Here is a 13,331-nt window from a genome sequence, read left to right on the forward strand (position 1 = left end):
CAAGATATATAGAATTATAGAAGTGCAGGAGAATATTGGCTTAAAATTTGAAGACTGTTTGAGTCCTGGAAGGAAGGAAGATCATAGTCACATCGAATAACCTTGAATCAAAAAGTGATCTGGAAATTAATAGACTGGGTCTGATGAACGGGAAGAGGGTACACCGTGAGAGCGATTCGTACGAAAATCGTACGATTCGTCATTATTCATAAACTTTTCAATGGACCTTTATTGTTTTCTTTTTCCGTCCATTTATTTCCAGCTCCTTCTTCACTCTCCTCATCATGTTCGGACAAAAATAATATAAAACTTCTTCCTCATATTTCATCAAAACAAGACCCAGATACAGTGCAAAATCCTTCGTAAATCCCGGGAAATCCAACACAATTTCACCAAAAAAACACTTCCCCTTCTCCACATTCCGCAATTCCTTGGAATATTTCTCTATCTTATTTCTTATTCGATCATCCTTCCATACCTTACACTATCTTATCAGTGTTTCGCGGGATTTATATTCGTTTATGTATTTCTGGTATATATATATATATATCGCATGTAATTTTCTATTTTACAAATAGAATTTCAGTGTTTTACTGTATGGAAACATTGTGACGAGCTTTGCATTAACTGCTTTGTTCTCAGAACACAAAAAAATGCGCCTGATGAGCAGAGATCGGCGATGTGAAGGGAGAGTGGAAGTGTTCTACAATGGGACATGGGGAACAGTTTGTTCCGAGAAGCTGGATGAAAACGCTGCAAACGTGATCTGTAAACAAATGAAATGCGGATCCCTAATATCTATTGAATATTACTTCTATAGATATGGAAAAGGATCTGGTCCAATATGGCTGGATGAGATAAAATGTTATTCCTACGAGTCGACCCTTTGGCAGTGTCATGCTGACCCGTGGGGCAAACACAACTGTGACCACAAGGAGGATGCAGGAGTTGAATGTGAAGGTGACAAAAAAATGTATTACCTGACGATTTGCATTTTAAGCAAACATGTTAAAGTTATATAGTCAACATGTTTTCTCCTATCTTCAGAACCCATAATACGGGAGAATTACAGCGTAGAGGCCTGCGATTCACGAAATTTATTTGGTTCTCAAGGTTAGCAGCTGTTCCATGCTACAAGTTGAATATCAGTTTCAAGTTAGTTTCGAAGTTGTGATTGATAGAATATAATGGTTTTCTTGTTTCACTAAGAATTGCAGTTGCGTCTTTCTGGCGGCAACACCAATTGTTCAGGACGGTTGGAGATCTGGTACAATAACACCTGGGGCACCGTATGTGATGATTCCTGGGATATGGCCGATGCCAATGTTGTCTGCAGACAATTGGGCTGCGGCTCTGCCCTTCGGACACCAGTGCCGGATAAAAATATTCAGAGCGCTGACGACATGTGGCTGGATGAATTGAAGTGCAAAGGAAGTGAATCCCTTCTGTCCAATTGTCCTTCTTCTCCAATCGGTCAGCATGACTGTGATCACAAGGAAGATGTCTTTGTCGTTTGTTCTAGTATGTATCTTTGCACAAATTTGATGTTATCTTCAATTGATTTTTTGAATTTGGAATTAAGAACCTCTGAAAAGTAAAATCCTAAAAAGATGAAGTTGCTGAAATTTGTCCAATAATTGTCTTCACAGCAATGCTCAGACGTCCCGACAGTTCTGCCGTTTCAGGTATTTGATATGAACGTTTTTTTTTTTTATTACTCGTGTTTCAGTCTAGAATGATAGCTGTGATATCCCTTTGCTACTTTTTGTCAAATACAAAGGTAGCCCTGAGTGCTTAACATACTGTCTGCAATTATTATTTTATTCATCAGGTATTTGAACCAGGACGTTGCAAAATTCTTTAAAATAATATATCCAACTCCAGTCAAAAGTTTCGACGAGATTAAGGGATCTGGTCACTGGGGTCATTGTCTCATTATTGACCACCCAGAAAGGGCTGTGAAAAGATGTTCTTGCTGAAACTTTGAAGAATTTTGATGAAGGGTTGCTGATCTTTGACCGAGTAATAGTAATTAATTCAGGTCTTGTGCTGGAACCAATATTATCACTGATTTGAAGAAAAAGTGCAAGATGTTAGTTCATTGATATGTTAATACTGAACCATTTGCTGATTTGGAAGTTAGTATCGAAGTCATATTAATGAGTCCAATTTAGCTTATTTTGTGCATCAGTATTGTACTTCAAAGCAAACCCTTCACGATATGCCGGACCCCATGGGATAATGCTCTGCCGCTACACCTGTCACCTGTCGATCAATGTATCGCAACTTAACCACCGACACCCCACAAGATTGGGTCCTCTGTCCCTATCTGGTTACATGAGCATTCAAGGTCTGTGTGACCATATTCCCTTCTCTCTCCATCCACAAGTCTGTAGGTGATATCACTTTAGTTAGCCATATCACGAGAACTCAGGGAGATTTAAAAAAGATCCCCAGTACAACACAATGTTCTCTTGACCAGACATTTTACTTCGTTATGATCTTGCCCTCTATTGTTTATTACTTTGTTTTCTATCTGTAGCTGTTATAGTTTCGTCTGCATTCTATATTGTATTAGCTTGTTCATCCTCACAATTTAATGACATGAGCTGTATGCACAATATGCAAAAGACATATTTCAACATACTGTATGGTTCCAAAATGGTTACTGTTGTGCCAGTGTGCACCAGTGCAGGAACAATTGAATATTTGGTTTATGTCTTTCCACATCCCAACAGTTACTCTGATTTAATATTCATAGCAACTATGGTGTGCGTCTGACTCTGTTGCAAGCATATTACCCATAAGTGCAGTTTTGTGCTGCTTTTGGTCGGGTGTCATTGGTGGTGAAACTGCAGATAGCTTCTGCTTTCACCCCATTCCACATAACACGGTGAAGAGTGTCATGGTTTTCACAATGTACCTTTAGCACGTAATTGCACCGCTGTACTTATAGGGCAATGGAGAACATCGGAACATAAGAAATAGGGACAGGAGAAGGTCACCTGGCCCGTCGAGCCGGCTCCACCATTTAATAAGATCCTGGTTGATATGGCCATGCATTCATCTCCACCTACCTGAATTTTACCTAAAACCTTTAACTCCCGTACTACCTAAACTCCTACCCAACCTTGTCATGACGCCTGCACTGTTTCATTCGGCAGAGAATTCCACAGATTCACCACTCTCTGGGAAAAGAAGTTCCTCTTCATCTCCATCTTAAAAAGCTCTCCCGAATCTTGAGGCTATGTCCCCTAGATCTAATCTCAACTACCAAAGGAAACAACGTTCCTTCCACTATCTTATCTAGCCCTTTCATAGTTTTATATATTTCTCCAAGACCTCCTTTCATTCTTCTGAATTCTGGTGTGTACAGTCCCAGGCGACTCAACGTTTCCTCGTAGTCTAACACCCTCCCCCAACTCTGGAATTAACCTGCTGAACCTCCTCTGCACCTCCCCCAAAGCCAGTATCCCCTTCCTCGAGACCAGAGCTGCACGCGGTACTCCAGGTACACGCTCGCCAGTTCCGCATACAGTTGCAGCATAACCTCTCTGTTTTTAAATTCAATCCCACTAGCAATGAAGGCTAACATTTCTTTTGCCTTCTTGATAGCCTGCTGTAATTGCAAACCACCGTTTTGTGATTCATGCACAAGCATTTCCAATTCACTCCGCATGCTGATTTTTTTTTTTTTTTACAATTTAAATAATAATCTGCTCTTTCATTTTTCCTTCTAAAGTGCATTTACCAACATTGTATTCCATCTGCCGGAACCTTGCACTCTCGTGTAACTTATCTATATCTTTCTGCAGTCTCTTCATATCTTCTACACAATTTGATTTTCCACTCAATTTACTATCAACAGCAAACGTAGATACACTGCAGTCGGTCCCCTCTTCCAGATCATTAATGTATATCGTGAACATTTGCGGGCCCAGCATTAACCCCTGCGGCACACCACTCACCACTGATTACCAGTCAGATTAACACCCAACTCTCTGCATGCTATTGGTTAACTAATCGTTTATCTATGCTAATACATCACCCCTAAATCAATGTATCTTTATCTTATGGATGTCTTTTATGTGTCGCCTTATCGAACAACTTTTGGAAATCCAAGTAGATAACGCCTATCGTGTTCCCTCCATCCACTGCTCTTTATATCCTCATAATCTCCAGTAAGTTTGTCAAACAGGACCTTCATTTGTTGAATCCACGTTGTACGTGTCTGATGGACCATTTTTTTCCTGATACTTCGCTACTTCTTCGTCAATGATTACTTCAAGCATTTTCCCAACTACAGATGTTAAACTAATTTGCCTAAAGTTGCCTGCATTTTGCCTAATTGCTTTATTGAACACTGGCATGATATTTGACATCTTCCAATCCACCTGGACCTACCCAGAGTCCAGAGAATGTTGGTAAATTATTAGCGAAGTATCTAGTATAACTTCTGCCATTTCTTTCAGTACCCTAGAATGCATTCGATCAGGACCAAGAGACTTAACTATCTTCGGGCCCATAAGTTTGCTCAGCACTACCTCTTTAGTGATAGCTATTGTATCGAGGTCCTCACCTCCACTAGCATCCATAACATCTCTCTTTGCCATGTTAGATGTGTCCTCCACAGTGAGGACCGACACAAGTTAGTCATTCAAAGCCTCTGGTATTACCTCATTACCAAATACCAATTCCCCCTCCTCGTCCTCCAAGCCATACGTTCCCTTTCGTCACACTTTTCCGCTTTATATGATTCTGAAAACTTTTGTTATCCATTTATAGATTCTGCGCTAGTTTATTTTCATAATCTAGCCCCTACTTTCTTTATTGGTCGCTTACTAGTTCTTCGTTGCTTGAAGTTTTCCCAATATTCTGGTTTCACACTATTGACTTTATATTCACAAGCTTTTAGTTTGACACCTTCTTTTATTTTCTTAGTTGTCGAAGGCAGGCATTCCCCACCGTTATTGTCCTTGTTTTAATTGGAATATACTGATGCCTTCTTTTATTTTATTTGTTATCGAAGGCGGGCTCTCCCCATCGTCACTGTCCTTGTTTTAATTGGAATATACTGATGCCTTCTTTTATTTTATTAGTTATCGAAGGTGAGCTCTCCCCACCGTTATTGTCCTTGTTTTAATTGAAATATACTTTTGATGAGTACCGTGAAAAAATCTCTTTGAATGTATTTCACTGTTCCTCAACTGTCCCACCCTATAGCGTAGGTTCCCATAGTATTCACCACTGGTGCTTTCGACGTGACATTTCTCATCTTTCTACATTTCCTGTTCTACGGGTAATTCGGTATTATGGAGACTTTCCTTCGGACTAAAATTTTACTATTTGTCTTTCTAAATGTCAGGACCTAAAAATTGTCGCGCCAGTTTTAAATGTGTCTAATAAATTTGCATTTCAGTGGTCGTTGTTGTCTGCATTACCCTTGGCATCGTCCTCGTGGCTGAGTTATTTGCACTGACGGCGATAAGGATACGTCCAGCAAGAGGAGGTAAGATTCAACACTTATGCTTTATTATTTTTCAGAATATTATGTCATATCTTGGAAGAGCAACGACTGTTATTTTCCCCAGAAGTTCGCATTATTATCGGTTACAATACGGATGATATTCACACCTATCTAATAATGATAACCCATCATTGTTTCTAATGTAATCAATCCAATGCAGTAGAACGACAATCAGCAATTATTTCTATATATGCAGATGTACCCTGCATATATAGAAATAATTGTATATAAACTGTCTGATTTTGCAGTAATTTGCCCATGCCTGCAGATATGAACTATGCTGGGGGGATCTTCCAAGCTCTTGTTCACCAACAGTAGCATATAATTTATTACCCATTGTTAATTTCAATGGCAAAGGGGTTATTCTTCAATTAGAAACTCGTGAATGAACTTGATATTCCCAACTTCTACTTCAACAGGCGCATTGTTAAGAGGTGGAGACTCACCTGGTATCTTTTCCCAAGCAATTTACGAAGAGATTGAGAATATCCCTCGGATCACAAAGTTGGATAATAAAGAAGATTCAGGTGTGTTTTAGAAACATTGACTTCTCAAACGATATACAGTACACGTTTTCCATCTATAAGGTATTAGAGATCAGCAAATACCATGAAAAGGAAACAAAGCAAACTTCCAGGTTGAAATTAAAATTTGGAGATAGTTACTTATAGAATGCCCAATGATAACATCTGTAAGTGAGAACAGAGTGAGAGGTTAATCCTTAGCTCATAAAGTTTTCTGCGAAGAGCTTTGGAGGATGTACGTAGATTTTTTCTGTTGTTTAAACTTTCTGCTTTTCTTTATTATTGCACATTTAAAGTAGTGATTAAGCCAGGCAGGATAGCGCAAGGCTGCTGTTGCGGGATGGGAGATTTCAGAGAGTTATCCATTGTACCTGATGACTACACTTGTAAGAGGTACAGCTTACTTCAGAACGTGTTAAAGAATTAGAGCTCGAACTGGATGGTTATTCGGAAGGCTGAAGGGTTTATCGACAGCACTCTCATGGAGGTACTTGCACACCAGGCACAGGACGCAATCTACTGACTTCGGGATGGGGATTTGTTGGGGCGGCGAGCAGTGCAGAGTACGGCTGTAGCTGTTCCCATTAACGACAGGTGTACGGCGTGGGATACTGTTGGGGGATGTCCTTGCAGCAAAAACCCAGAATAGTTAGGTCTGTTTCACTGAGACCGTCTTGTGACTCAGAAAAGATAAGGAAAAGAAGAGGCGAGCTGTAGTGATAGGCGACCCATTGGTTAGGGGAACGGACAGGACGGTGCGTCTATGAGAATGGAATTCAGCGATAGTATGTTGCCTCACCGTTGCCAGGGTGAAGAACATGATGTCCAAAGCACTCTTAATTGGGAGGGAGAGCAGCCAGTTATTATGTTACACGTCAGCAGCAATGATATAGGTAGGACGCGCAATGAGCTTCAAAAAAGTGAGCTTAGAGAATTATATGTTAGGTTGAAGGATGCGGTCTCCATGATGGTAATCGCAGGATTGCTATCCGAGGCACGTTCATGGATCGGTTCCTTTTGCTGCTCGGTGGGGCGGGGACAGCTGTTGGTGGTTGTGGTTTAAACTATAGTTGCAGGGAGATGGGAACAAGCGAACAAATGTAGATTTTGGAGTGGTTGTGGGGGAGCAGTTGTGAACCCAACAAGCAAAGTCAACAAATCGAAAGCTTGAGCATGGTGCAACAAATATTCTGAGTTGCATATACTGAAATGCAAAACTCTTTTTAGGAAAGATGTATGAGCTTCGGTCATGGATGAGCACACAGGATGGTGGCATTGGAGCCATCAGTGAGACGTGGTTGCAGCAGTCATCGTCATAGAAATGTACAGCACAGAATCGGCCGATCGGCCCATTGAGTTAATGCCCAACCGTTTAAACTGGCTTTTACAAGCAACCTGCACCAAACCATAACTCACTATGCCCCTACCATCCACGTACATATCCAATCTTCTGTTAAACATTGAAATCGAGCATGAGTGCATCACTTGCCCTGACAAATCATTTCACGCATTCAGGATCCTCTGAGTGAAGACGGTTCCCTTCATATTCCCCTTATATGTTTTCCCTTTCAAACTGAAACCATGCCCTCTATTTGAAGTCCACATATCCTATGTGGAAGCGCTTGCTTACATTTACCCTTTCTATATCCTAATAATACTGTATGTCTATCAAATCTCCACTGGATATTCTATATTCCAAGGAATAACGTCCGAATCTATCCAATCTTTCCTTACAACTCAGGGCTTCCGGTCCCGCCAATATTGCTGTAAATATTCTCTGTACTCATTCAATCTAATTTACATTTTTCTGTAGGTTAGTGACCACAATTGCACACAATACTTCAATTTAGGCCTAATCGATGCCTTTTGCACCTTCTATATATCATCCCATGTACTATACACAATAATGTTATATATGAGGCCCAATGCGCGAAAAGCTGTCTTTAAGAGCGCATCCAACCGTGACGCCATTTTCAATTAATTTTGTATCTGTGTTTTCCGATATCTTTGTTCTACAGCACTCCTTAATGTTCTGCCGTTCACTGTTTAAGACATGCCCTGGGTGTTCCTCCCACAGTTCAACACCTCGAACGGCTACACAGAATACCATCTGCCATTTTGCAGCCCATTTTCCGAGCTGGGCCGGATCCCGGTGCAATTTATGACAGCGTTCCTTGCTGCTGCTACACCCCAAACTTGCTGTCATCCGCTAATTTGCTGAAGCAGATAACCACATTTTCATCCAGGTCATTGATAAAGATGACAAACAAGAACAGGCACAGCACTGATCCATAAGGCACTCTACTCGTCACAGGAGTCCAGTCAGACAGCCAGCGATCTTTGGCCACTCTCTGGCTTCTTCTACAAAGAAGCCTAATCCAGTTTACTACCTTATCTTGAATGCCGTGAGGCTGATCCAACTTGACCAGTCTTCCGTGCGGGACCTTGCCAGATGTATTTCTAATTCAGTCATTGATTTCAGTGATTTTCCTAGTAACGTCTACGATATTCTATTTAAGGTAGATTGCAGTTGTCTTACCATGCGCAAAATCATGCAGACTATCCCTATTCTGCTGATGTCTATGCAAATACTCATATACCGGGTCGCTTATAATACCTTCCAATAACTATCCCACGACTGATGGCAGGTTCACTGGCCTATAATTTTGTAGTTTATCCTTAGAGCCCTTCTTAAGCAGGAATAAGAGTAGCTATCTTCCAAGCCGGTACCTCATCTGCCTATTTGAATATCTCTTCTCGGGCTCCGAACTTGCCACCCGTATGATCTGAAGGAACACTTTGTCAGGCTCTCAGGTGCATCCACCTTAATTTGTCTCAAGAGAGCAGACGACCCCTCCTCTGTGATCTGTGATTCCACGAAATCAACGCTGCTTTTCCTCATTCCTATAGACTCTGTTTTCGTCTCCTCTGTAAATGCGGGTGATAAAACTCAGTTTACATCTGTACGATCTCTTTTTGCACTACGCACGGATTGCTAATCTGACCTTCAAGAAGGCCGATTTTGTCCCTTGCAATTTTTGTTTTTCTTTACATATCCGTTAAATCTCTTCAGGTGCCCCTTCACCTTGTCTGCTTGGGCAATTTCATGCCTTCTTTTAGCACTTCATTTTCATTGTTCAGTGTTCTCTTCGATTCCTTACACGCCATAAGTACTTAGTTTATTCTTAACTCGCTTTACTTGCGAAAAACCTCTTTTTTTCTTAACTAGGGCTGAATATCCCTTGAAAGGTTAGGTTCCCTAGTTCTTTTATTCTGCATGCACACACAAACTTTGTATTCTTAAAATTTGACTCTTGAAGGCTTTCTAGCGACCAAGTACATCTATGCCAGAAAACAGCCTTTCCCAATCCATACTGCTCAGGTCCTTTCTGATGTACAAACTTCTGTCAGTTGCCCTGTCTCTTCCGCTAATAAAACATCATGTATCGCACGCTCTATCACTGGCACTTCTAGGTACTGATGAAGGAAACTTTCCTGAATACAATTGTCAATCTCTATATTTTGTCGTTCTTTTAGAGTATCAGAATCCTGGTCAGTCTGTTGGGAGTTAAAATCACCCACTGCAACGACCTACTGTTTCTGGCGGCAGTCTCTAATGTCTGTACAATTTTGTTCTTCTTAGTCCAGCGGACTGCCGGGTAGTCTGTAACATAGTCCCAATAACGAGGTCAAACTTTTCCCGTTTCTCAGTTCCATTAATAACGCCTCAGGAGATTCTCCAATCTGTCATGACAGCACGAAGTGAAATTTTGTCTGACTTGTAAAGCCAGCTTTCCTCTTTAATCGCTCCCGCTCTGACCTATTTGAAGCTATGTAACCACAGTCCTGCCCCCTTCAACTAAGTCTTACGAATGCCTACAATGGTATAGTACGAGGTGCTAATCCATGTTGTGAGCTAATTTGCCTTCACTATGATACTTCTTGTCTTGAAATATGCGCAATTCAGAGCATTAATTATACTATGCTCAAGGTTTTGTTTACTGACTTTGTCGGAGATTTTACCACATCTGACATATATTAATTTTGTCTGCCAATTAATCCCAACTGCTGATTATCCACTGTCCTACACGCTAAGCAGCACGAGTCGCTGCCTGAGGCTAACTTGGGTGAACTTTGTCTTCTCAAGATTCCGATCTGCAATTTGACATTGTTCTAAGGAAGAAAGTAGGGCAGGACTGGCAGCTTAATTCCAGGGTTCCATTGTCTTGGACGTGAATGAGCATGAGGAATTATTCTCAGAGACAAAACTCGGACTGCAGAGGATATCTACTGAGGCGTTATGGGTGAAAATGTGGAATAAGAAAGGAATGAAATCTTTAAAGATAATTTTCAGACTACCCCACAGTTCGCAGGATTTAGAGGGCCACATTTTTGAAAAAGAAACACAGACTGTTTCATGAAACATAAGTTGTGATTCTTACTTTCCATCTATTGACTGATTTTCCCATACTTCAGCGTTTGGGACAGAGTTTATCAGAAGTGTTTATGAGAATGTTCTGAATCAGTACATAGAAAGCCCAGCGAGAAAGAGCATGATACTAAATCTCCTATTAGGGAATGAAACAGGGCGAGCGGCAGAAGTGTTTGTAAGGGAAAACTTTGCAGTTTTTCATCTAGTGCACGTTATGCCACTAATTTCAAGATCATTGTGGAGAAGGATATATCTGGTCCTCCGATTCAGATTCTTAATTGGAGAAAGGACACATTCGACAGTATCAGAAAGGATTGGGCAAGTGTGGACTGGGACAAGCTGTTTTCTGGCAAAGGTGAACTTGGTAAGTAAAAAGCATTCAAAAATGAAATGATGAGCAGCATAAAATTTGCGTGTTGCTATCAGAATAAAAAGCGGAAATAACATTTTTAGGAAATTTTGCTTTCGAAAGGAATTGAGGCCCTGTTTAAAAAGAGAGAGATGCATAAAAGGAATAATCAGGATGGAGCAAGTGAGGTGAGGTGTTATGGAGATGTATAAGACATACGAGAAAGCACACAAAAAGGAAATGAGGAGGGATAAAAGAAGGCACGAGGTTGCTCAGGTAGAAAAGTTGAAGGTGAACCCAACACTGTTACAGGTATGCTAAGAGCAAAGGTATAGGAATGCACACTTTGTTCTCTTGAAGATCAGAGTGTTCGCATGGAGCTGAGAGGGATGATGGAGGTCTTTTATGATTTTTTGCATCAGTATTCACTCTGGACATGGAAGGATTTTTTAGATGTTCAGCAGAGCAGACTTCAAGTCTACATTACATAGGAGCCTGCGATGCTGCCCTGAGTCAATAAATTTCCAGGCCTGACAGGGTCTTCCTTGAGACATCCGGGCATTCCAAATAAGGTGGTAATTTTGAATAGACATTGGCTTCACGGGGGAAGCCATAAACTGGTCCTAGATTATTAATTTTCTGATTGTAGGCTTATCATCATGGTGCCACAGATGTCGTTTCTGGATGTCTTGGTGTTTGTCATTATTACTGACGATCTCGCTGATAGTTTGGTCAAATGGATTAGGAAATCTGAGGATTAGAGCAAGATTGGGGTGTCGTGAACAGCGAGGAACACTGTCAGAACTTACAGGAATTCCTGGACCAGATGGAAAAGTTCGCTGTAAATGGTACATGGAATTTAATACAGACAAATGTAAGGTGTTACAGTTTGGTAGAACTTACACCTTGAGCGGTGGATCATCGAGCAGTGCAGTACGGCAGAGGGATCCCGGAAAACAGATGCATTATACTTTGGAAGAGGTGTCACAGGTAGATTAGGTCGTAAAGGAAGCTTGTGGCACATTGGACTTCATAAATCAAAGTACTAATTAGAGGAGATGGGATGATGCGTTGAAGTTCTGTAAGACGTTATTGAAGCCTAATTTAAAGTATCAGCAGCTATCTTCACCTATCCTCACGAAAGATGTCAAGGAGAATGAAAGAGTGCATATGCAAAATACAAGGATGCTACAGGACTTGAGAAATAGGAAAAGGTTAAATAAGTTACCTCTTCATTTCATAAAGTATTTAGGAATGAGGGAGATTTGTCAGCGATATGAAATGGTGGAAATATTTATCTAGCGAAGAAAGGCAGACAATCCCTGAAGAGTATTCATAACGGCTCGTGTGAACCTTCTTACAAAGACACAGCGCAGAAAAAGGCAAAGGCAAACAACGTCTGAAGAAAAAAATGCCGAGAACAATCGTGGTGATGGATAAGACCATGATCGCACGTCATGCGACACAGTACAAAATGACAATAATGAGGAGGAGGAGGATGATGATTTTCAATTAAGACCAGTGTGTAGCGTAATGCAGTCAGATTGTTTCCATTGAGGTTGGTTGAGACGAGAACTACAGTTAATGTGCTAAGTGTGAATGGTCAAATGTTCAAGGAGAACACAAAGAGATTTATTTTCACTCAGAAGTTGTTGAGGTTGTGGAATGAAAGCTGAAGTGGTGGAATATGAACTGAGCAAAGAAATGACTGTAATGGAGAGAAAACAGATGTTCGTTTTGCTACAATAGAGAATGGTGGCTGTGCCTGCATCCGGTTTTAAACACCCACCATACTCTATGGTATGGTCACTGAGATGGCGAACAGTTTATGACTTCTGTGCCAAAGGTAAAATAAGTCTTTCCATCACCTTTCTTTTTCACTGTCTCCCAGACTCTGGTTCCATTGATTCCTTCAATCAAATCGACTATTACACCAGTGACCCATTGAATGTCGCCTTTCATGGACTAGAATATAATGAAGAAAACCACTGTGTTCCGGGTTGGTGCATATTTTGTTTCTGCTTTTATTTTCTACCTCTACCTCATGCTGGCCGCGAATAGAAATTGACAAAGGAAGTTGTACAGGCATGCACAATATAAACTGATCTGAGATCTAACATTTTTGTGATAGATTTGGGTTATTTAATGTGCGTGACAAAAAGGAAATCTTCTGTATCTAAGCGAGTAATTGACCGAAAACTTATTTCATTGTTCATTGCGTTTTACTCATTTCCATGTGGAGGCTTTGAGGAATAATTCGTGGCTGGTGTTCGTGTGCAATACGTTGTTAATAACCAGAGCATAGATAAACGTCCGTCCTTCATCGAAATGCCCATCGCACAAAGAACAAAAAGAATATCTCTCATTCAGCAGATTCCGCTGTACAACATGTGGTTTTGGGAATATCAGTTTCATTTATTCTTCCTTCTAGATCTGCTTCCGAGAAAATATGGCGGCCCGGAAAGTAAAACTGTTGATTCTCCTGATGATCCGGTCCTG

At 40.8% G+C, this 13,331-nt stretch overlaps 1 protein-coding gene across 1 annotated transcript; it reads left to right on the top strand.

Annotated features, from left to right (window-relative positions):
* Nucleotides 1–880: 880 nt before the first annotated feature.
* LOC140202083 (scavenger receptor cysteine-rich type 1 protein M130-like) lies at nucleotides 881–12,893 on the top strand. The gene is made up of 7 exons (XM_072266945.1): nucleotides 881–960; nucleotides 1,048–1,113; nucleotides 1,210–1,521; nucleotides 1,650–1,685; nucleotides 5,420–5,509; nucleotides 5,947–6,054; nucleotides 12,724–12,893. Exons 3-7 carry the CDS (start codon nucleotides 1,311–1,313, stop codon nucleotides 12,891–12,893), a joined length of 615 nt encoding a protein of 204 aa, XP_072123046.1. The 5' UTR covers nucleotides 881–960; nucleotides 1,048–1,113; nucleotides 1,210–1,310.
* Nucleotides 12,894–13,331: the final 438 nt, after the last annotated feature.

Source organism: Mobula birostris, chromosome 8, assembly GCF_030028105.1.
Source record: "Mobula birostris isolate sMobBir1 chromosome 8, sMobBir1.hap1, whole genome shotgun sequence".
In the NCBI taxonomy this organism is placed as follows: Eukaryota; Metazoa; Chordata; class Chondrichthyes; order Myliobatiformes; family Myliobatidae; genus Mobula; species Mobula birostris.

Bases quoted from the DNA above. Each gene is read 5' to 3' on its own strand.
- LOC140202083 (XM_072266945.1), top strand. From the start codon at position 1,311: ATGGCCGATGCCAATGTTGTCTGCAGACAATTGGGCTGCGGCTCTGCC. The intron at 1,522-1,649 runs GTATGTATCTTT...TTGTCTTCACAG, and splicing joins TGTCTTTGTCGTTTGTTCTA to CAATGCTCAGACGTCCCGAC. The intron at 5,510-5,946 runs GTAAGATTCAAC...CTACTTCAACAG, and splicing joins GATACGTCCAGCAAGAGGAG to GCGCATTGTTAAGAGGTGGA.